At 31.7% G+C, this 25,813-nt stretch overlaps 1 protein-coding gene across 2 annotated transcripts in view; it reads left to right on the plus strand.

The window, feature by feature from the left end:
* The first annotated feature begins 773 nt into the window (after positions 1–773).
* Positions 774–25,813, plus strand: part of LOC143222991 (TATA-binding protein-associated factor 2N-like) — a 45,693-nt gene continuing 20,653 nt past the window's right edge. The window contains exons 1-6 of one of the 2 annotated variants that reach the window (XM_076450328.1): positions 800–896; positions 6,005–6,149; positions 13,230–13,275; positions 19,885–19,966; positions 20,185–20,338; positions 22,514–22,553. In XM_076450328.1, coding sequence (XP_076306443.1) covers positions 6,140–6,149; positions 13,230–13,275; positions 19,885–19,966; positions 20,185–20,338; positions 22,514–22,553 — 332 coding nt within the window. In that variant the 5' untranslated portion in view covers positions 800–896; positions 6,005–6,139. Of the gene's footprint in view, positions 897–6,004; positions 6,150–13,229; positions 13,276–19,884; positions 19,967–20,184; positions 20,339–22,513; positions 22,554–25,813 lie in introns of both variants that reach the window. The other variant, XM_076450321.1, reaches the window with a different exon arrangement.

The following is a 25,813-nucleotide window of genomic DNA, read 5'->3' on the forward strand; positions in this document are numbered from 1 at the left end:
TCTGGCACATGACAGTTCTAACCACTATTAAATAATCGATTAATTGGGATACAATCTGAATGTTCTCTGCTTTATTAGTAAGTGTTAATACTCATACCAGCCGTCCTGAGGTACATTTTTACTTCAAGTGGATTTCTCGTCATCACGAAACAACAATACTTGGTTTATCAATATCTTAATACATGAACATCAGGAGATAATTAGAATCAATAGCATTTAACATAGATATAATAGATACAAATATTTTAAATTAAATTGGTTTGTTTTGAATTTCGCGTAAAACTACACCAGAGCTATCTGAACCAGCTGTCCATAATTTAGCAGTGAAGAACTAGGGGAAAGGCAGCCAGTCTTCAACAGTCACTGCCAGTTCTTGGGATACTCTTTTAGCAATTAATAGCGAGATTGACCAGAATTTATAAAGCCTCCATGGCTTAAAGGGCGAGCATGTTTGGGGAGGCGGGGATTCGAACCTGTGACTCTCAGATTACGAATCAAATGCTCTAACTACTTAGATATCCAGGGTCCTCTTAATTAAATTGCAGTCATAATATCGAAGTAACGTGCCTTGGAAAAACAAAAACACCTATTATGTAATGCCCATTTGTAAAGTAACATGAAAATTTCGTATTTAATTTTCCAAATAAAACTATAATATAAAATTAATATTAATCAATTAATAATAATAAGTATATGTAACAAATTTCTACTGAAAATAAACGTATAACGTGTAATAATTTTCTTATCAGAGGATTTCCCTTTTCAACACTTTTATACTTCTGTACAACTGCCGCCAAATCTCTTTTACTTAGGTGAAAAATTTGGCGTGATCCATTGCGGCAGTTACTTGCGTTTCTTTGTCTGGTTAGATTAGGGTTTTACCATGGCGAATGCACGTAAGGATTTGTAAAACCGTTATTCTTAGTTTAATAATTACTGTATGTTTTGCTAATGTTTTACATTAAAATTGTAAAGTTTGTGTATAGTTTCATTAAGAAGAGTTAATGTGGGCGAAAAGTATTACGTAGACTTCACATTTCAGGTTAAGATAATGTACTGTAGTTAGGCTTAGGTCTTGTACTAGTGGTAGCTATAACAGCAATAAGAGTAATATTTTATTAATAGGTATTAGTGGTATCGTGCAACAAATTACTATAATTTTATTAAGTTGTAGATTTTTAAGAAAACTGTTGCTAAATATTTTTTGTATTGTGTAATCATATTTTTATGAATATAAGATTTGTGCAATTTAGCAATAACAGCAGAAAATATAAAATTCGGCTACAGAAAAGTGGGAAGAATGAAATGGATTTAGTTTATTTCTTTTTAAAATATAACTTAATTAAAATTTGTAGGACTATTTCAACTTTCAAGTATTTGTAATCAACATTTAGTAATATAATGTTTTGCATGTGTAACCTTATTTATTTTATTCATAATAACATAATACAAATGCTAAACATTTTGTTGTCTGTATATCATTAAGGGGTTTTGGCAGTTTCAAATAATGGAAAAAATAATCACACTTGAGGGGATTCTGCAGTCCTAAATTAGAAGATCTACACTGCAAACTCAATTGTATAGTTAATAAATAATGAAAAACAATTACAGCTGTACCTGTAACTTGAACTTTCACTCCACACCACTTTCCCATTGAAACATTGCTAACAAGATGATGATGGCTGATATAGAATTAGGATTTTACTTGTGACCTGATACTGTGTGACATCTGTGTTATGGCAAGGTAAAATGTAGCCACAGTAATGTCCATCAGTTTCCAGTTTATCACATAGATTCACATATGGATAAGTGAAATGAAAATTTTCAATAACCAAATGTCAGGAATAAAGTACAAGCTTATCTGTGTACCTATAAATATATGGGAGTTTTAAGTCATATTGGTTGTAAATTTGACATACCATGATAGAACAAGTAGAAGTTACTACTGGTAGTCTGTCAGTGTAATGATGTAATTCATATATTATTTATACCACTTTTATCATAGACTATTGTAGTCAATTAAATTGTGCAAATTAAAGTTTCATAGATTTTATCTTTTTTTTTGTTTCATAAACTGTTGTAATTCACATTCTCTTAATTTAGCCACATCCAAAAATACAACGTGTAGCAAACTGTTGTCAAGACAACATGTTGTTTGTTTATGCCTGATGGTAGGATGTAAAGTTACTTGTTACCAAGCCATTGTGTAGTCTATATACATTTCTCATTTATTATTCTTTGATATGTCAGGTTGACTTGAGTAGACAACTGTGTATCAGTTTATGCTTTATGTAATGTGTAACAAAAAGTTTTATGTGTGGTTTTGTATCTATAAATTCAATGGCTAAAAATAATTTTATATAGTTTAAAATTTTGTTTGCCTTTTCTAGTAGTAAATGCTTCTTGATTTGATGAAACTTTCCCGGCCAAAGTAGATCATGAGGAGAGCTATTGTTTGATGTATCACTGAACCTTATTTGTTTAGCAAGTGTGAACTGACACCCTGTTTTTGGTTTTAACATTTGTTCCCAAGTTGTTGCCAAATGGCATAGGATGGTTTTGGTGATATGTTTTTAAATCCAATTTACAACTCGTGGAAGTACAGTTACTGTGAAATAAATTGTGCAGACTTAGCATGTATTGGTGCTGTAATAATGTGTACAATAATTTCTGTTTCATGTGAATTTTATATATCTGCAACTGTAACTGAGAACTATTTTTTGGACCCCACCAATAACATTAATAAAGTTGCTGCTGCTACTAGTACTAGTACAAACATTACTTGAGTTTTATATGATTTTAGGTATTATGTAGTTATTCATTTGTGAAAATTATAAGAACTGGGTGTGAATCTAAATCACAAAAGCAGGTACAATACTTTTAACCAGTTTCTTTGAGTGGAAAGATAATTACATTCTCTTTGAGATTTTAAATTTATAAAATTTGGCATTACTGTGTAGGAGCTCCATATGAAACTTGTTATTGAAGCATTTCCACGATGCAAAAATGTGTTAAATATTTCAGTGACATCTAAAATATTAATTTCTTTTCATTTAGATTAACTAGCTCAAGAGCATGGTTATTTTACCTTGTAGTTTTACATTTTCTTTCACAATTGGATTCAAGATGATTAATTCAATGTAAGATTCCAAGTATTAAAAATAGTGTTGATATATTGTAGTGGTTGAGATGTTGTTTGTCACACACTGTTTGACGTTATGAACTTCCTGGTATTGAGTGAAAGACTAGTAAGAGGCAACAGATCTGGTGATGTTTTTGTAACCTTGGTATTGGGGACAAATATTAAACTAACCATCCAAAAATCTTGAATATTATTTTTTGTAATCTCTTTAAAACCTTCAAAATACAATCAAATATTTGTTTTTAGTAAAACTATTTTCTCTGTTAATTTTTTTACCTCAACTGTATGGGTTTGTAATTTTGACTGACTGTGCAATGTCCAAATAAATAGGAAATATAAATTGTTTTTTGTTCTAGATTATGATGCTAAAACACATGGTTTTTCTAAATAGTTTAAAATCTCAAAACATTATATATTTATATTTATTAAATTGATCCTCAAGTTTGTGCATGACTAACATTATAGAAGCTGTATTGGTGCAGAGCAGGTGCACCCTTTTTACTACATCCAGTGATATAAAACTGACCTTGTCTTTACAAAGTTAGCTGTCCTTGCTGTGTTTTAGTAGACTAGTATTTTGTAAAATACTGTCACATTTCAATTATTATACGTATGTGTATGTAATTTATTACTATTTAGAAATAAGTTCTTATTTTTCTTAAAACATAGAACAGTAAATAAGTATAGTAAACAATTATATCTAGTAACAACTTTTATACTTGTTTGCTGCTTGCTGTAGGTTGCTAAACCTTTTTAAATTTCACATGTAGATGATGTGAAACAAAAATTTTGTTTAGATTTTATATATACATTTGAAATAATTTAAAGAAAAAAAAACTGTATTGATGCCACAGAATTCCACTATAATTGTGGAGTCTAGAGGGTTTGAGAGTTGTTTTCTAGTTCATCATGCTACCGTATTTTTTGCAGCTTTGCAAGTGTAATTATTGTATTGTTTTGCCATTGTAAATCGTATTACAACCACCATGTGTGCATTCATACAGAATCTGGAAAAGCATAAAGTAGGTAGTAGGTCTTTAGACGTGAATGTAATTTGAAAAGCGATTCAAATATCATTGTAGTTTAACATGTGGTTAAAAAGTTATAATATGCAACTTAAGTATGAAACTACTTACCTAATAAAGAAAAGACTAATCTCAATGTCTGTTTGTCTGTAGTTTATCGTTTCCTTGAGTTCAGTTTTGTTAGAAAATAATTTGAAAGTTAAGAGTTTGAGTAAAAGGCTAAGGATAACTTGTTTATTAGAATATTTTGTAAGGTGGCTACTTTATTGTAAAGAGAAAGTTGTATGCTATGTTGGGAATACTAAATTTAAGACTATATTTAAAGAAGTTGAAAATGCTGACAAGCTAGAATGTGAAATAAGAATTTCATATCTTTTCTCTTTGCTGAGATATGGCTCATGTACCATATTAGGTACAGTGGTTTCATTCACTTATTTCCATTTTTGGAAGTAGTCCCTTACATATGCTTAATATACAATGTGAGTAATAACCAATCAAAATCTCAGAATGCCCCTTTAGTCATTTTCAAGTGTTAGGATACAAACTCATTCTTTCAAACCAAGATTTGAAACAGGTAGGTTGTGTCTTTAGACTGACTGAAGTTACTTTTTTTTTTAAAGGAAAAGTACCACTTAGTTACTAACCATGATAAATCATAGTGGAATTCTATATCAGTATAGTTATGATTTCGTGGTTATTTCAAATATATATATATATCTACACACACACACAAAACCTAAAAAAAAGTTTCGCATCCTATATGTGCAAAATGTGAAAAGGTATAGTAACTTATGACAAGCAGCAAATGAGTGCAAAGGTCATCATAGCCAGAAGTCTAATTGTTTGCTAAACATATTTATTTACTGTTCTATGTTTAAAGAAAAACAAGTATAAGAACTTGTTTGTAAATAGTAGTAACCTGTGTATGTATATAACATACAATAATTGAAATGTGACAAAATACTAGTTCACTAAAGCACAATGAAATGGGTCACTTTGTAAAGACTAAAGGTCAGTTTTATGTTATTGAATAAGGTAGCACGAGTGTACATTTACCACATCAATGCAACTGCTGTAATGTTAGTCAGACAAGACTGGGAGATCAGTATAATAAAAATAATGTATACTGTTTTGATTTTCAAGCTATTTAGACTAACCAATTGTAGTTTTGGTATAATCTGTAGTCATTCTAAAACAACAAAAGCATAATTTATATTTCCTAATTTTTGATGGTTATGATGTCAATCACTTAAGACCCTACATAGTTATGGTAGAGAAAATAACAAAAAAAAGTTTTACTCAAAACAAACATTTGAAATATTTTTAGGAGGTTTTAGAGATTACACAAATTATATTTGAAGTTTTTGGGACAAATAATAGTTTTTTAATCGTAACATGAAAATCACTTTGCATTCGGAGTGAATCAGATGTTTCACAAACAAATCTTTAAAATATTTTATTAAAAAAATCTGAGTTTTTGTGTACAAATGACAATTGTTACTAAAAAATTTACTGAATTTTGTGAAGTACACATACTGCATCAAAAGTTGAAGTATAAATACTTTAATATTATACTGAGCCCATTGCAAAAGGGTTGAAGGTTGTGTGCTTTAAATTATTTAGGAAACATTTCTTTAAAATTATTTGTATTGTACTTTTGTGTGGAAGGTTAGCAAATATTCAGTCTTAAAACTAGAAAGTATATATTGACTAGCATTAGTGTGTTAAGGTCTTGTACAATAGATAAAGAATCTAACTGTAAACTCATTGAAAGGAAGTGTACTTGAAATAGGAACAATAAATTTAGTCACTTTATAATTGTGAGGTTTGATTCTAGGTAAAACATGTCCCAGTGGGATATTGTTTTTGTAAACTTGAGACAACCCATGAGATTTAGTGGAAGCCTAAGGGGCCTTCAAGAACATTTTCAGAAATGTAACTACATTGCTTGAATTTTTTTAACTTTTTTCCCATGTTTTATGGTGAGTTTTAACTAATCAACATTGAGAGTTTTGAATTTTGTTTTGCTATTGAGATTCCCTTCATTTTTAATGTAATTTAATTTATTAAGTGTAACACCTGTACCTTTATTAGGATAAGTGTTAGTATTTTTGTTAGTATATAATTCCTGTAAGGCAGTGTGTTCTTTATGAGAGTAGTACAACTGGTTTTGTGTGAGTCCTAGTTATAAAATGAAGACAAGGCAGTGTTTTTTAACCTAATTTGTACAAAGCTGTGTAAGTTCTTGCAACAATGTGTTGAAACTAGGTTGATATTTCAAGGTTTTGTAACTGCACTCAAAGGGGAATAGGTAATCAAATAATTTATGTTTAGGGGGAAGTAAGCAAAAGTAGTCCCCTAGCTAGAACACTCCTGTAGTTTTGCCAAGTACAACATCACTAAAGATAAAAATCAACCTGTTAGGATCAATACTTTTGGTAAATTTGTCTGGAATTAATAATTTAATTTAATGTTCTGCTTGCATGCTAGGTGGATTGCAATTTTGATATTAATTGTTAAGACCTGTGGTTGAAGTAGATGCATGATATATTGGTTTTTAGTTTATTCTTCATTGATTTATGTTAAGTGATGCACTGTTTACTGTTTCTTTTGTATGAATTTCAACTTCCAAAAGACAACAATGACATGAGAATAAGCACTGATTATTTGTGCACATAATGGGTTTTAGTTTTGAAATAGAGGAATTTAGGAATGACTTAATGGCATTTGCAAGTTAAAAAATGAATGGCCAGTAACATTTTCCATAATTTCAGGTTGATGTTTTTGAAAAATCAAAATAGCCATAGAGTGTAATTCTCATATCACTTTTATAACACTTGCAGCAGGCCCATTAAATGCATGAGTCAGTTTTATGGTGAATAGCATGATAGCAACAACAAAAGGAAATTGACATGGCATAGTAACAAACATTTAATTCTTGAAAATTTTGGAATATACATATTTCGTATTCAGCAGTTAAACAAGGTAAAATGTCAGATATAAAAATTTCTAAAGTTTCAATATTTCATAGAGAAATTAAGCTACTGCTCTACAATATGATTCAGATCATTTGGTAAATATAACATGGATTTAAAACTTGCTAAATCTGTCAAACAACCTGATAAACAGTTTGGTTGGCTTACTTGTATTTTCATATGATAAGTTTTGATAAGCCAGTGATTATAAACTCAGTGGATTCTATGAATAAAAAGTGACTAAGAGATGGATTCTGACAAATTTTAAGTTTTTTTATTATTATTCAGTTGTTTGTAGTTTTAATAATTACTTTGAAAATGATGACTGGACAGCTGGCTATTTCTTGCCTCTGCCATACTATGCACAGAATTTCATACTACATGTAAAATATAACTAACAGCTTATCAAACCATTAATATCCATATACAGTAAAGATATTTGGTTTTTGTGGTGCATAGAGAGAGTGGAGCAGCATTGACTGAATGTGTCCAAATTTTATTCTTTATGAATGGATAGTTTATAGTGTTCAGAAAACATGATGAAATATGGAATCAAAGGTATATGATGCTTACAGTTGTGATGGTTTTTTTTTTTTTTGTTTTTAATCCTCATAGAAGATTGAGTGAAATCTAGAGCCTGCTTTGACATTGTGTCTAACTAGACTCTTTCTCATGTTATGGTTGATATTTATATTCTAATGGCAATGACTTCTTTCAGAAAATAATGTAATAATCCACTGTATTCAGTGCCTAAAGTTTTTCTGTGATTTGTAGAATGTCTGAATTATTTTAGCTTGCATTGAACAAAAAAGACATTTTAAACATAAAGTAATCAAATACATTTTGAAAGTATTTAGCACTGCATGTAAATAAAATGTGTTACAAACAGTAGTGTCCTCCACAAAATCTGATGGTTTATTAAATTTGGACAAATAAAAGAACCACCGTCGGTTGCAGACTAAGCTAAGCAAAAGCCAAAGTAATGGTTTGCAATCTTCAGTCTGTAAAAAGATTCAGTCCTTATTTTCTCATTTTGCTATTCATGCAACTGACAATCTACTATTTGAAACTGACTATATCATTTAGTTACAAAGTTCAAGTAATCCTGAGTTACATAGTGAGATGCAAGGTTTCTTCAAAAGTGGACATTTTTGGTCAGTTATGATTAGCACATCAAGAGATTTTGTTTTATAAGATACTGCATGTGTTTGTTTCAGTTTGGTAAGTTTTCAAGTACTGTTTATGACTCAGTTTGTAGGTGTGCAGCTTTCAGTGAATAGTCATAAATGATGATCAAGTGAATCCTTATCAGTGTATTCATAATGGAGAAACAAACCCTCACTCAACACACAAGCTCAAAACAGCATATAAAACACAATGTATGAAAAGTTACAATACTTCCTGTAGTTAGTCTGTAATGTTTCCTTGGACTGTTTTTCTTTATTTTGTTTTGATGTTTCTGAATATGAGTTTTTAGATTTGTCCAAGCATTAAAATGTTCATATCAACTTGTTTTGCCTTCAGTAAATTTGCAAGATGTTCTAACATTTTTTCATTTATTATTTATATTATTTGCAAGTTTGTCTTAAGGCCATTCTGACACTTTCAACAAAGTCAGTAGCTGAAATGTACTTAAATAAATCACCAAACGCAGTCAGTGACTTTGTTTTGATAAATGTCCTTTGTATCATAAAAATCTGTAACACCAAATACTTATGGAATAATATGAGTAAGTTTTACATTTAAGTAAACGTAATCTGTGTCGCTTTGTTGTGCATGGTTAAAGTTTTAAGGTACCTTTTGGTAAATTACAGCCTGATCTTTTAACATCTACCAGATTCTTTTAGGTGCCCCAGCAAAATAGCTTTACATAAGTAATAGCTCTCCTATTGTAAAGCTACAGTATTATTCAAAGGGCCAAAATTTCTGTAAAAGCAGCATTTGAACTACAAATTACAATGATTTAATTTTTTCTAATTATCATTCTGTTTTGGCTTTGCCATTTAATGTGGTGAGTAAATCCTCAGCCACATGTTATAGGTGTAACACAGTGACAATGAAGGATTCAATGAATATTAAAAGAGCATTTTGTTCATTTTGAAACCAGTGGGTTCCGTGTACCTTTTTAGACTTCCATAATATCTTAAGTTCCTTAAGTTGCCTTAGGCTGTTAGGTTACAAACAGTAAAGGTTCGTAAGTATTTCAGTCACATTGTCAAGATGTTTTTAAAAGCAGCCCATTGTAATTTAGGCTTCTGAATTCATTGCTTGATTTTTGAAAGGGATGTGAACTCTTTCTTTCTAGACTTCATATTAATTTCATGCTGTAATTGGTGTTTAAAAAGGCTTATACTTTACACTATTTGTAGCATCTTATGTAATTACACCTTAGAATAACTTGGTTTCATGTATTTGTGATGTTTTGAAAACACATAGGTCCAAGAAGCCTTAATAAAAATGAATTAAAAATCCTATAACCCAAGCACTTTCAAAAGGTGGACCTTTCTTCTTCAGGGTCAAACTGGGAGTGGTAGTGTGATTGAACAAGTGATATATGTAGAGGATGTTTAGTGACATCATAGGGGTCATCTGGTTTTCCAGGAATTTTTTATTTCTCTGTGTACTATTGTGAGCATTGCATTTCTGGTGCAATGTAGGTGATGGTGAGTGTGTGTGTGAAAAGGTGTCAGTGATATTTTAATTTTGAAATGGCTAAATGTATGTGTATTTTAAAAAAAATGTGCTTAGGTATTTAGGTAAAATAAAAATAAAGATAACACCTGGAGAGTGATTGAAAAAGATATGTTCTACTAATTAATTTAAAAAAAAATCAGCTTTGATATTTCATGAAAAAGTGAAGAATAAAGTTATTTTTCTGACAGAGATGAAACTAATGACCAGAGTTCACTGATTCCTCTATCTAGATTAATTCTGAAAGGTTGAACAGTGTTTAGCTTGGCAATCCAATATGCATCTTTTATTTCTCTTTTTGCTTTAGTTTTGAAACCTGTTTTAATGCCAGTGAGAATAACATTGTTAATGGAGTGACCATGTTAGTTGAAGTGTTGAGCGATAGGGAGATCTATTTTGGTGTTAATAGAAGATTTATGATTGTTAAAATATTCTCTTAGAGTTGTTTGTGTATGTCCTACATATTGATGATTGTATTTTTACACTGTATAAAATAAATGTTTTTTGTTTCACGAGTAAGTTCTTTAGATATTTTAAAATTTCTTTGATTGTGCTTGTAGGAAAACGATTCAGTGGTTTTTTTTTATGAATTTGCAGGTTTGACAATAGGCTTTATTATATGGATGACAACCGTTTTGGGGTAGGATGTAATTTATTTTTCTGTGAACAAATATCTTTTAGAGTTCTGCTTTTTTGGAAAGAGACAATGGGAACTTCAGGAAATATCTGTTTAAAATGACTGTTGAGCTGCAGTGGATGAAAAATGTATTTTAAGAATTTGTGAAACATTTCTAAGTTTAAACTGATAGGTAATAACAAGAAGAATTCTATTTGAAAGTTTAGTATTACTCTGATTTAGGATGTTTTTCCACTGAGTGTTATTAACCTTCTCAGTTTGCTTGTCGATTTCGGTATCTTTATATACTCTTTGTAACATGGTCTGTTTTAGATCCTTTGTGTCTTCTGTAGTCTGTTTCATCTGAGTATATTCCCTTTTATTCTAAGAGCTTGACTGTAGATAATGTTTTGTTTAGTGTGAGAGGGGTGACAGCTTTAAAAGTGAAGATATTATGGTCTGTCTATAGGTTTCTTGTACAAGTTAATTTGTAAAGTTCCATTTTTTAGAAAAAGTGTGATGTCAAGGAAGTTAATCTGCATGGCAATAATTGCAAGTAAACTTGATTGTTTTGTGAAAGGAGTTTGTAAGTGTGATAAATTCTTTAAGTTATTTACGATCGGCTGTCCAAATGAAAAAAGATGTTGTCTATGTAACGTTTTTATGTGTTGGGATTTACAGGGCTGAGTTGTAAAAGCTGGTTTTCAATATAATCCATAAAAATATTGGTGTAATTGGGAGCCATTTTGGTACCTATTGTGGTACCATTAACCTGAATGTAGTGCTCGTTATTAAATTTGAAGTTTTTCAGTGTTAGAACTAGGCTCGCAAGATCAGTTATTTTTGAGATTCATATGGGTTAGAGAGGTTTAATGCAGACTTTAAGAGTTTCTAGTCCTACATCGTGTGGGATGTTGTAAAGAAAAAAAACATCCATTGTGCAAAGATTATTATTTGGTGGTAACTGTCTGTCAGTATTAATATCTTCTATGATGTTGAGAAAGAGGGTAGTATTCTTTATGTAAGAGGGGGAGTGTGCAGGGAATACATTTTATGTGTTGGTCAACAAAAGCAGGCAGCTTTTCAGTAGCCATGTTTATATTAGAAATTATGGGTTGGTGAAGGTCACTTGGTTTGTGTATTTTGGGTAAGAAAGAAAATTTACCAGGAAAAGCTTGTCTGGGTATCAAATACTGAAAGGTTTCTTTGTTAATTTTACTGTTTTTGAGGAGTTCTTTAAGCTTTCAGTTATGATTTTAATAAACTGAGTTGTAGGATCATGTGAAAATTTTTTTTATAGAAATTAATGTCCTCAAGTTGGCTTTCTACTTTAATTTATGCTGTCATTTATGTAAGCAACGTAACTTCTTTTCAATTGCACTTCTCACTGGAGCAAACAAGAACTTTGTTCAGATAATTTAATATCTGGTGTGACATTGTTTAGATAAACAGTTCCAGTGCACAATTTAAATTGCTGAAATATTATTGGATTGCATCAAGGTTTATAACTTGTTACTTCACCGTGTCAACAAAATTAAGAAATTGTATCTGTAACATATATACATACTTAATAATTAAAAGTTTTGATGGCAGAAAGTAAGAATTAATATGGTTATATTCCAAATGGTACTTAAATTTTGTATTAATATGAAATTGATAAAAAATAAGATTTTTAATTTCTTCCTACCACTGTTATTTTCTGTGTTAAATAGCAATCGAGTTTCTAGATGCGTAGGAATTGTGCAGCTGATTTTGTATAGATTAGCCATCTTGCTCTTTGTTTCAACTGTAAAATTATATCTTGATCCAACTGATTTACTGTGATAAAAGTTTGCAGTATTTTTAGGTTCTTCTGGACACTATCCTTTTCTGATACATTTTTATACTTTTCCAGATATCCCATTAACAACAGTTTCTTGAGGAAATCTGTCCATGTTTTGAACAGTTTGAAGAAGACATTTGGGATACAAAAGCTTTAGAATATTTTTTTCATTTTCAACCCCAGTTCATTCTTTGCCAGTTGATAGCAGTGCTTGGTTTTACATGTGTGACCTTTGTTTTATCCATGTATAAATCTTACAGGTATTATGTGAGAACACAAATATGTCAATGAAGGAAACACATTCACATACTTGACAGAATTTAGGTACTTGGATAGAAGCTGTGGTATTTTATAATTTGGTAAGGTAGCACAAATGATTTATGAAGTATGTGCATCACTTAACACAAATAATATTCTTTTAAAAATAAATCAACATGTAGTTTAATGAATGAAATAACAACTGCTTATGGATAGTCTTATAACTACAAATATACTCTAAGGGCTGTAGTAAGCTAATGAAACAAGGTAGAAAGTAACAAAAAACTAATCTTACAATATTGTTTATATATATTTATATATGTATAAAAGGTTATTTAACAAATTGAGTAAAAAATAGAAATAGATTGAAAAACTTCAAGGTCATGCTTTTCTTCCCCCAAGAATGTGGATAAAATGTATTAATTATTATTATACAGCTTGAATTTTGGTTTGCAAAACCTCAAATATTCATTGCAACTTGTAATATGTCATGAGTTACTCTGATTTCTGGATTGATATGCTGGGTGTATTGCAGAGTTCAGGTGATTAAAACGGTTTAAGGCAGAAAATTATGAAGCTGTATTTTTAGTTTATCACTGGTTCTTTTAGTGTTTAGTGCACTTTTCTGCTTCCTTTATTTTCTATTCTAATTGCAACATACTTTAACTGAATGATTTTTGAGTAAAATGTTTATTTTCAGAGTATACGGGCTACAGCAACAATGGTAGCACTCAACAACCATCGAGGTAGGTGTATTACATAGTTATCTTTATTGTGTACTTTCAATCTTGTCAAATATAGTTACATTTTGTGAAAACTTTTACATTTTTGTTATTGTTGAAGAATAACAGTGATAGAAATTAAGAATAGCTTTTTAAGGTTTTTACAAAAGCCATGTAAATCTTTACCAGTTTTTTATTGATGGTGAAAGTTTGAACAAGTTGCAAACAAAGCAATTCTAATTTGTCTTATTAGGGATGATGATAATGAGGCAAAAAAAAATCAGTTTTTTGTGTGTGTGTGTGTACTGAAAGGTATATATATATATATATATGTATGTGATGATACAATGTTTTGCAAAAGTTATGGAAAAACTTAAGTCACTTCTATCATATTGAAACTAACAAAGTTAAAGGCTTACGAGGAGTAATTATTATTTGAGAGCAGAGTTACTTCTGTGTTTCTAGAATAGAAATTGACTAGATCTTACCCAACCAGGAGTAGAGAGTTCTGTGTTTGAAAGGAAGATTGCATTTTACATCTTCATTTTTGTGTGAAATTTTATAAGGCTAAGCAACATATGGCAAGCAGCAAATGAGGAAAAAGTTAATAACTAGAAGAAATAATTGTTTGCTGTATTCATTTATTTACTGTTCTATGTTTTAAGAAAAATAAGTGGGGGCATTATAATGTGACAGTCAATCCCACTATTTGTTGGTAAAAGAGTAGCTCAAGATTCTTTGATAGATTATTTAGACAGAGTATTCATGATGAAACCTTGTACAATGGAAGGTATCTGCCTGTTGTGTTTCCACAACAAGCAGTTGCCATCCATTCTACAAAGTTTCATTAGGTATATATACATTTAATGTATTATAACTGAAATTATGACTGTATATTGTATTATAACTGAAGTATGACCATTTTAGTCTTGTCTGCTTGAACACAGCCAAGACAGGTCACTTTGTAAAGGCCAGTTTTATAACTTGGATATAGTAATATAAGTGAATGGGTGCTGAGTCATTGAATCTTCTGTAATGTTAATCAAGCATGGCTGAAAGGTCAATGTAATAAAAATGTATGTAACTGTAATTTTATTAGATATAAGCTATTTAAACTAAACACTTGTGTTTTTGTGTTATTTGTAGTCATTTTAAAACAAAATATAATTTATATTTATATTCTAATTTTTTATGGTGTTTATGAGGTTAGTCAAATCAACTGAACCCATACAGTGAAAATAACAGATGAAATGTAAAGGTTTTTCTTTAAATGTAATGTTTATTAATTATCTGGAGGTTAAAGATTTTGAACATGGACATTGAACAAATTTTTTGATGCACAAAAGTATTTTTTTAATTTGATTATTGTTTGACAAGACCTGCCACTTATTAGAATTTTTCTGAGTGAAATCTTTGTCTTTAGTATATGTACATGTATTTGTAATTTCCTATGGCCCTGGCATGATGTACTGTACGTGATGCCAGTTGATCCAATAATTTAATATTGCAGTTGTCAAAAATGGCAATAGTATATAATGAAGATGGGTCATGAGCATCACACTATCTGTGATGAAAGTAAACAATATTATAAATAATTCTGAATCTTGAGTATATTCTTTAACACACACATAATTATTTTGCCTGTTTTTATAAAAAAAAATTATTTCAATCATTTTCAAATGTAAAATTTGTTCACACATTAAAAGTTTGTATGCCTCAAATTATGCTACACTTAAGTAATTCTTCTGATACACCAAGACCTTTTAATTATGATTTGACATGTCTATGGTGTTATTATGGTAATATCATTAGCATATGAATCACTACTTAAGATATTGATTTTTTAATTTTACAGGTTATTTGTGGTTAGTGTGATTATATAACATTGGCTATTAGAAATTTATTTACTAAATACTTATTAAATGGAAATGAAAATTGTAGATAGCCTTTTGGTTTAAAACGTAGACACTCCTTCATAATTCATGTGCCAAGTTTTTATGGGAATTTGGATTAATCAGATCTTTTGACTGGCAGTTGTCCTAGACTCCTGGCCCGGCATGGCCTAGCGCGTAAGGCGTGCGACTCGTAATCCGAGGGTCACGGGTTCGCGCCCGCGTCGCGCTAAACATGCTCGCCCTCCCAGCCGTGGGGGTGTATAATGTAATGGTCAATCCCACTATTTGTTGGTAAAAGAGTAGCCCAAGAGTTGGCGGTGGGTGGTGATGCCTTCCCTCTAGTCTTACACTGCTAAATTAGGGACGGCTAGCACAGATAGCCCTCGAGTAGCTTTGTGCGAAATTCCCAAACAAACAAACAAACCTAGACTCCTCCAAGATCTCAAAGTGGGGATGATATGTGCACTGGATAATTCTCTGAGTCCATTGATAGTCCAGGAAAAAATGAGTTGGGGTAAATCTGGAGAATGAGGAGGCCACTTTTGTGCTATTTCTGTCTATTCAGCATGAAAATGTGTGTGTTGACCATTCATGGACTGCCATTTGATCATTGTGTTTATGTGGGAGGGTATTCCATTCTGTGAAAAATAAATCTTATGAACAGGTATCCAAAGTTGATATAGGTTTGGATTGAAGAACTCCTGCAATAATGTTGTATAATCCTCACTATTGACAGTGCTGTTTTGGAGGAGATATGGCCCCTCACTAGCTGTTCAGCAGATGTTGTGCAACACTTATTAATTTTGGGTGGAATTTCTGTAAATACTTATGTTCATGTATATAACTGTGTTCCCCACATCACACTTTTGTTTGTTGACATGGCTGGACAGTTGAAGTGTTACATAAACTAAAAATGAAGAAGAGCAACGTCCTCTTCAATTGTAACATGGTAATCATTTTTTGATAAACTTACTATTGTTTTGGAAAATGTGTCTAAGTTTATGGAGAATTTGAATATGGTAAACTCTCATATTCAGATGATCATTCAAAACATGGAATAGACATTTCGGTAGGATAATTTCAATTCTAGACTTGCTCTTTGGATATATTTCTGACTGCTGTTCAGAAAGGCATCCTGCACCTGTAGCACATTTTCTTTGTAGCGTGTAGGATGTGAAGCTGTCCTATATGTTGTTTAAACAGATTTAGGAGACATTTGGACATTCTCCCTCAACAGCAGAAAATTCCCAAGCTACACAAAATACTGAAACTGGATCTGTTTGAACAGCATCTAGGACAGGGGTTCCCAACAGGTGGGGGGTCGAGTAGCCTTGTTAGAAGTAGCTTGGGATAACATTAATTTTATTTCATCAATTACATTTTCATGCTCTTACATTTTTGTTTCGGTGGAAAACAAAACATGTGCTACATTAGTTTAATGTCATTAGGTGATATTATGGGTGTATGTATGCTTGCCTGTGAGTGAATTTGCCTGTGTGAATGTGTATGTGTCTGCAACTGTATGCATGTGTGTACTAGTGAGTAGCGAGTATGTGAGTGCATGCGCATGTACGTATGCTTGTGTATCTGTTTAGCTGTGATTAAGTGTGTGCTCACTGTCGACACGTGAGTCACATGTCCGTGGTGATTGGTGGATGACAAATCGCGCGACTGGCCACGCTCCCTTCCCTCCCAATACTTACCCCATCATTACTCTACCTGCACTCCCACAAGTAGTCAGTGTAAGATCTACAGTTGCCAAAGCGTTCATTATTCAACATTTTTATTTTATTTTAACAAGGAGATAAGTAAGCAGTAGAGGTGTGAGTTGTGTCCATGTCTAAATGGTGCAGATACTCAGAATGCTACCTCAACATTGGCTTCACCACTGTGCTCGCCAACGACGGCATCGAGAAACCACAGTGTGTTTTGTGCCATGCTGTCCTGAGTGCAGAGTCAATGAAACCATCAAAACTCAAGCGTCATCTCGAGACAAAACATCCAGAACACGCAAGGAAGGGTTTGGATTTCTTCAAACGGCATGAATGGTGTCTTAAAAGCCAAAGAATCGATAGAAGTGGGTTGTTTCAGCAGCAGAGTGCAGCTGTAGTGGAAGCTTCATATGAGATTGCATTCGAAATTGCTAAGCAAAAAAAGCCTCAAACGATTGGAGAAACACTTCTTAAACCCTGCATGATGAAAGCAGTAAATCTTTTTCTTGGAGAAGCCAGTGCAAAGAAGATGCAGCAAGTATCCCTGTCAAATAATACTATACAGAGGCGCATTTCTAAAATGTCTATGGATGTGAAGGAACAGGTTTTGACTGAAATCAAGGGTTCCCCTTTGTTCTCCTTTCAGCTCGACGAGTCAACAGATGTAAGTTCATGTTCTCAGTTGCTTGTCTTCGTGAGATACATTAATTCAGGTGACATCAAAGAGGAATTCTTATTCTGCAGTGCACTTGAAACCACAACAAAAGCTGATGATGTCATGGAAAAAGTTTCAACCTTTTTTTCAAGACGAAGATCTTCAATGGGAAAACGTGTGTGGGGTTTGTATGGATGGGGCACTGGCTATGCTGGGATCGAAATCAGGATTCCAGTCGAGAGTGAAGAAGCTAGCATCTCAAGCAAAGGGCATCCACTGCATGATTCACCGATATGCTCTCGCCAGTAAGACTCTCCCTGCCTCTCTGCAGGAAGTACTTGAATCTGTAATCAAAATTGTAAATTATGTGAAGACTCAAGCACTCAACACTCGCCTATTCAAAGAACTATGCAAAGACATGAATGCTGACCACGAAGTCCTTCTCTTCTACACAGCAGTACGTTGGTTGTTGAAAGGAAACGTCATTAATCGTGTCTTTGAAATGAAAGATGAAATAAAGCTATTCCTGGAGACTCAAGAAGGGAAAGATCTTGTAGCTCACTTCGAAGATGAAGCATGGAATAAAAGGGTTGTGTACCTAGCCAATATTTTTGACCAGCTGAACAAGCTCAATTTGAAGCTTCAAGGAAGGGAAACACATGTTCTCCTTTTTCAAGATAGTCTTCGGGCCTTTGTTTCCAAACTGCAGAACTGGCGTCGGAAAACCAATCTTGGAAATGTCGCTATGTTTGAAAAACTTTGTGGAGTGACGGATGAGTCTCAGATCCAACTGGATTAGTTCCTCAAGGATGAGATTACCGAACATCTTCAGTCTCTAGAATAGGAAGTCGAGCGTTACTTCCATGAGCTATCACAGGAACAGGAGGCCCTGGTAAGGAACCCATTTTGTACTGAACTTGATGTATCCAGCATCCCAGATGATATCCAAGATGAATTTCTGGATCTAAGGAACAACTTTTCAGCTCGTGATCTCTTCAAGGTGAAATCCGTGACTCAGTTCTGGTGCGCTATGTATCAGTCATACTCAAAAGTCAGCATGATAGCTTTACGTGTCCTTGTTCCATTTGCTTCTATCTACTTGTGTGATGCAGGATTTTCCATTCTTGTCAATATAAAAACAAAGAATAGGAACAGATTGGATGTTGGAGATGACATGAGACTGGCTTTAACAAACACTCGGCCACGAATTTCAAAGCTTGCTGCTGAAATGCAACATCAGGCATCTCACTAGCTGGGTTGGATAGCTGTTCAAATCTATGTTAATATTATTTTAAGAAATATATGTTCTTTTTGTGAATTCAGGTTGGACCAATGTGATTTAATTTGCTAATAAATAATTACAGAATTTCTAATTTTTTTTTAGATATTTCTTTTCCTCTCCTTCACAGAAAATAAAAGAAAAATTAAGCTGCTGATAGTAAGCACTAAGTAGGGGGTCACATGGGTTTCAAACTTTTAGGTAAGGGGTCGCCGCGAGTGCCAAAAGGTTGGGAACCCCTGATCTAGGACATAGCTTCACATCCTAGTGCTGGAAGAAAGTGAGGGTTTGGAGCTGTCCCATCAGTATTTCACCTGAAAACCAATTTTAATATGGTTATTCAAAAATTTTAGCATATTCTTCCCATTTAAAAAAATCAAAAATAAAAAAAAAAATCAGTGGGGATACTTTTCATTTATTCACCCCATATATCAACAAATATTAAATGAAGTTAGCTAATAATAGCACTGGTAAAGAAAAATATCTAACTTAATCTTTAACTTAATCTTCATTGATTGAGCTTATAACTTGTACTATTAAGTAATGTGGTAACTCTAGGATATTTGAGGTTGCATTTAAAATTACTCTTTTAATAGGCATTAATTCTTTGTCAGATTTTATAGCTTTTCTTCAGATTGTGTGATAATGAATAATGCATTGCATACATTTTTTTTCACACTAAACATCATGTTTTGATATCTGAGGCAGCTGAAAAAAATCAGGACTTTAATGCTTTATTTAAAATGTTCCTACTGGTGAGCTATGTTTTGTTGAATTAACATTGTAACATCTTAAGGAGGTGTATTATTGAAATTTACATTAAAATTCATTCTTCCATCCTGGCTACAATTATACCAATCACTGGTCATTTAGCAGTATTGATTAAATTTGGAATGCATTTCCCTTAATTAGTGCTTAAGCAAATCACTAAGTGTAATGTGCACAGAAAAAAAATTATTTGAACCACAAAGGGGCCTACTTTGAAGTTATTATAAATGTAATTTGTAACATTTTAAATTTAACTGTTGCAAAACATTTAATTTATAGTACATTTCCTGTTGTGTATATTAATTGATTGCAATATACTTTCAGGTACAGTGGAGGATATGGTAGTTATGGGACTGATTCAAACTACACTGAAGGAACATATGGCCAATCTAACTTAGGATATAGTGTAAGTATTGTTTTTCACTGTTACTTGTGAAACATTTAAAGTTGAATGTATGCATATGCAAGAGTGTTTGTATGAATTATTTTGCTCAGTTATCCTTTGCCAAATGAAGTTGATACCTTATATTAGCTAAAGAAAAATGTACACAAACACTTAAGTATTTTTAATTTTCAACTCCCCTTCCTTTTTTTTTTTCTTACATTCTTCAATTCTTTTTAAAGCAACAACCACATCAACAAGGCTGGGGAGGAAATACAGGTGGAATGGCATCATCAAGCAGCTATTCAGGGTACAATCAGGATTACTCTCAACCTACTCAGTCACCAAGCTACAATTACAATCAGCAGCAGAGTTTGTCATATGGTCAAACATCTGGTCAGTATGTCTTGCAAGTTTTTATGAATATGTGTGATTTGAAAAACTGGTTTGATGATTTTCTGACTGTTGAAGTGAAAGTTACTGCAATATTCAAGTTAGCAAATTTTCTTCGTATAAACAATCTGTAATGCCAGATTCATTTGAGCAAATGATGTTTAAGTTTAGTATGTTAACTGTTACTGGTAAGTTTCCACAGATTATGTTAAAGAGAAAATTGCCTTGTGATTAATAGACATCTTTGTCCATTAATCTATGACTTCATCTTACTATGCATGATGTCTTTCAAGCAGACAGCAGTGATTCAGAGGTTTTATCATATCAGATCAGATTGGAACATACTCCATTTATGGAACTTTAGCAACACGTTATGGAAAATGGTCTCTTACCTACAGTACCAAGCCATCATTCTACTATCAATCCCCTGCTAGCCAACAGATGTATGCCTATCAAAATAGTTATGAAACCAGTCAAAATCAGTCACCATACAGAACTTCTCCATTGTACAATTATTCTTACACTTGCATATCAACAATAGATTATGGGCAGTAGCCAGGTACCACCTCAGTTCTAGTTTGTAGCAGCCAAAAGTAGTGGCTTCACTGCAGGTGGACTGTTTTCCTTTTTCCTATTATCACAACATTACCAGTTCAATAGTTATCGCCACAAGGAATTTCTCTGCCAGGGCATGATTTTATGAGACTTCCAGCACCTTCTTTTTACTGTTATGGTTAGAGTATACCACATACATACTTCCTTTTGCCCAACTGTCTTAGGGTGGACTGTTTGGCCCACCTTCTTGTAAAAATATTACAACCTAAAGTAATTTTCTTTACCATGGCAAAATAAACACTAGGTTGAAAGTACAACATTCTGTCTTTGCAATTCATTAGAAGCTCTGTTTTGAGCCTACAAGCTAAGCTTATGAGTTAGTGTTAAGATGTCTTTGGCAGATGTGAAAACTGTGTGTATTTCAGTGATAGTTTGTCAACCAGAAAATGGAGAAATTACACCTTATGCTCAATAAATTGTGAATCTGTTGATTTGCATATTTCAAAAAGTTATAAAATAAGTTTTACCTCTGTTACACAGAATAAAAATGCCTTATTAAAAGTGTTTTCATTATGCAACTGCTATGTTGTCACCAGTGAGATATGTTATGTTGAATTAAAGAAAAAGTCGAGAATAAATCAGTGATGTGGTTTGTGGTTCTATGCTTTTATTGACATAGCTCTAAAATTCTAAGGAAGTGTAGTATTGAAATGTGCGCTAAAAGTCATTCTGCTATCTTGGGTACAAGTATACAAGTTGTTAATATTTATAAGGATTTATCTCAACAAAATGACAAAAAGGTCATTTTGCAGTTTTTTTTGTATATGCATTTTGGGAAGTATGGATCAAATAATTGCTAGTACAACCACTACAGTTCAAGTTTTAGCATTTACATTTGAAATGTATTGAAATAGTAACTAACAGGACTACTAATACTTGAATTTAAGCAACAGATATATTTTCACTGAGCACTGAACTTGTAGCCATATTAATGAATAGATGTTTTAATGGTGCATTTTCATATTTTCTTTATATTTTACTTAAAAAAGACCAGGAAAAATATAGTAGTAACATAAGTTTGTTACATGATGGGAATCCTATCAATTGAAGTGGCCACACTAGTCTGAATATTTTTAGACTTTTCACTTTTCTAATTCTGGCCAATTTTCAATATGAGTTACAAACTCAAGTCTTTAAAAATGAAAACAAACAAGCATAATAAATATTGGAAACAAAATTACTGAACTTGTTTTAAATTAAAAAACCGTATTGCAAATTGTCTTTTTGGGGAAAGATAGTATGATGAATAGTTTCTTGCACATTATAATGGAAACTGCCTTAGAATATTTTAAATAATACTTGGACATGAGTCTTGTAAAATGTGGCTAAATATACATTGGTAGAAATGAAAAAGATATGAAAACTGCTTAGTTATTTATATGAATGTCAACATGAATATTTGAGTATAAGGATGAATATTCTCAGAAATTGCCTGTGTCATGTGTGTGTGTAATAACAATGAAGCTGTAATTTTCATTCATGGGCATTTTGTTGCTGTTTATGTCTGCTGCTGGAAATATGGTTAGCCCTTATAAGGTTATTAATGGTACATTTACTGTGCAGGTGGTCCTAGTTATGGAGATAGGGGAAGATCAGGCTTTGGGTAAGTTTTTTTTTATTTTTTATTTGTAATATACAGTTTTCAAACATTTAACTACACATTGAATTTCTTTTAGGAACATTATAATGGTAATGTACATTTATCATTGAAATGTTTTTAGATATAAAATTTCAGTGATGTCGAGAAAACCCACTTGTAGAGAAATATGTATTCAAAAACAGCTCGTTTGGGTTGAGAAAATATTTTACATAGAAGAGCGAACAACGTTTCGACCTTCTTCAGTCATCGTCAGGTTCAATCGAAGGTCATAACGTTGTTCCCTCTTCTACATAAAATATTTTCTCAACCCAAACAAGCCGTTTTTGCATAGGTATAAAATTTATCATTAATATTAAAAGCATTTTATATCAATTAGTTTGTGTAAATAAATCCATGACCTTAAATGTGATGAAAAAGTAACATAAAGAATTGTTCAAAATTTCTCAGCCATCTGATTCAAAGTTAGTTCCTGTGTGAGAGTCCTAAATCCTGTAGTTTTAGGATTACCTAAGATATCCATGAAATATTCATATAGGAAGGGCAAAAATCAAATGCTTGTATATCAGTTTCCTTGTTTTTTAAAAGTATTTCTGCAAGGAATTGTTTGGGAAGTACAAAGAATGTCATGATGAGAATAAAGTCATAAAGTTCTTTACCTCATTACATTATGAGCAGTAATCATTTATTGTTGTTAGAAAGATGAAAGCCTGTTGTATCAAAAAGCTATCTTAAAGATTTGTTAATACTAAACTTTTTTTTCGTTGTAGAGATTTGGTTGTCTTCATCATGTATTGGATAAAGCACTTATTTCATCACAAAAGTTAATATTTTGATACTGTAGCTAAAATAGAACAGTTAAAAACATTGAAAATATCTAAAAATAAATGAATATAACTAATTTCAAAGGTTAAATGAATTGCAAATTCTTACTTATTTTTTATTAGATATTAGTGATCTCTATTGTAGGAATGTAAAGCACTGAATTTGAGAGATTTTGTTTTACAACTGATATTACGAAGTAGATTCTAAATGACTAAAGATTTATTAAAAAAAAGTGTATAAACTAATTGCTGAAATTTTGAATTTTTGTACTGAAAATCCTGTTACCCTGAGTATGTTTTCAAAGAATGAGAGAAATGAATGGTTTGCAAGTTGTTTTAATGTTCTAAATTATGAACAGGAGATGTTCTAGTTTAATTAGTTAATAAATTTAATTAAGGTTTGTTTTGTAAAATATAATAATAGAAACATAATTGTGTATTTCAGAGTCTGTTTTATGAAACACCTATAAATGACAAGGTTTTGTACTGGAAATGTGAAATTTTTCAACATATGCAGGTTAAATTTCAATCAGAATGAAAAAAAAATTCATTTGATATGGCTAGATCATTTTAAAAAATGATTTAATACAAGTAGACTTTTTTTTGCTTAACAGGGAAATGAATGGATTGAATATGTTCAGTTTGAGTGTTTTGTATAAGCTCTAATAGACAAATAATATGACTTGATGTAAGCAAACTATAAAGGAGTTAGAAGTTTCATGTACACCACCAAAGAGAAAAACAACTTTGTTGTTAATGATCAAAAGTTTTTTACTAGCTAATGAAACTAGATGTGTTGTTGTAGAAAGTTGAATGCCTTAAACTAATGGAACTGAGATATGTTTTATTTTGGACACTTGCTAAAATATTTAGGTGTTTAAGCTTTGGTGCCAATATAAGCAGTAGACAATGGACTTTTGTATATATATAATAGAAGTAGCTTGATTATAAATGGTTGTTTTAGAAATAACTGTCTGTTGTAGGGTTTTGAAAACCCAAGTATTATCAAGCTGCCATTAATCCTTTCCCAATGACATGCTACGATATGTAGCACTTAATGTCGTTATTGTTATATTTCATTCCAAAAATAAAACTGGTGGTTGAAATTGCTTGAAATTTGACAAGAACTTTCCTAAAACCATGTAGTTTTACGTTTTGGAAAAATAAAATATTTAGTTTTGATTTTTTTTTCTATTTTTAATAAATTTGTTATTTAATGTAGTTAGTTATCTTTATATATATATTCTAAAAATACTATTTATCTTGAAGTTTTCACATTTCATTTCCATAACCTCTAAAACCTCATAAATGAATATCAAATTTTTGACATAAATATGTACATTTTTTTCATTTTCTCTACTGTATCAATAACTACCTATTTTCAGTGTATAGTGCTGTGAAATGTATAAAATTAAGTGCAAATATGTACGTACCTTTCAGCTCTTCACAGAATTATCTTTGATTTTTTTTTAATATGTGTAATTTCATATTTTTATCTTTTCACTTGTTTATTTTTAATTTTCCTTTCTACTTTGTCTTTTAATATTTATGCTGATACATAAATGGTGCTTGACCATTATTATTATATGGTGACTTCTGTACAGACTTGTTTCACTAATGCTTTGAACATGCATATGATGCTATCATGTTTATATATTTTCACAATCCAGGCAGCAACAAGTAAAACTTACAAAAAATATTTAAACCTTTCAGATATGATTTTTGAAAACCAGATAATACACAGTTAACTAAAGTATAAAACTAAGACCTAAATACAATTTAATTTTCTTTCTTGCAATAACATATTCAAGTGAGAAGCCACTGTCATTGTTATAGTTAATCAAGCAGACAATAATATTAATGGCAGTTAAACATACGTTGTGAGAAATACTGCACATCAAAATCAAATTAACTGTTGGTATAGTGTAAACTGAGCTCTTTCTAACAACTATATGCATTTGTGTCAACTAACTACATGTACATTGTAGATCTCAAGGTGAAGTATAGAAGGTGGGCAGAGCACCCATCAAGGGTTGAAAAATTTATGTTTACCAGTGAATACAATTCTAAAACTTTCTCTTCCATGTCAAAGAGACATGTATACCTACATTGCAGTTTAGACATTTGTATATTTCACAAGCTTGTGTTTATGCTCAGCCTCTGCTAAAGTTGAGATTTTTCATAGATGTGGATCACGTGGCATGTAAACTGCAGATAGTTCTTTGTTTCCTTTCTTGACATGTGTGGTGATAATAGTGTTTTAATTAAATTTTGCTTATAATGCAGTACCAATGCAGAAAGAAGTTTAAAAATGACACCTGGGAGCTATAGGGTTAAGTCTTCAGGGCTCATTTAAGTACTGAAAGAACAAACTCTGAACTGCATGTGGCTACACATTTCTTTCACCTGACAAGGGACAAAAACATTTGTGTTGCTATTGAA

The sequence above is a fragment of the Tachypleus tridentatus genome, chromosome 1 (assembly GCF_004210375.1).
Source record: "Tachypleus tridentatus isolate NWPU-2018 chromosome 1, ASM421037v1, whole genome shotgun sequence".
NCBI classification, from domain to species: Eukaryota; Metazoa; Arthropoda; class Merostomata; order Xiphosura; family Limulidae; genus Tachypleus; species Tachypleus tridentatus.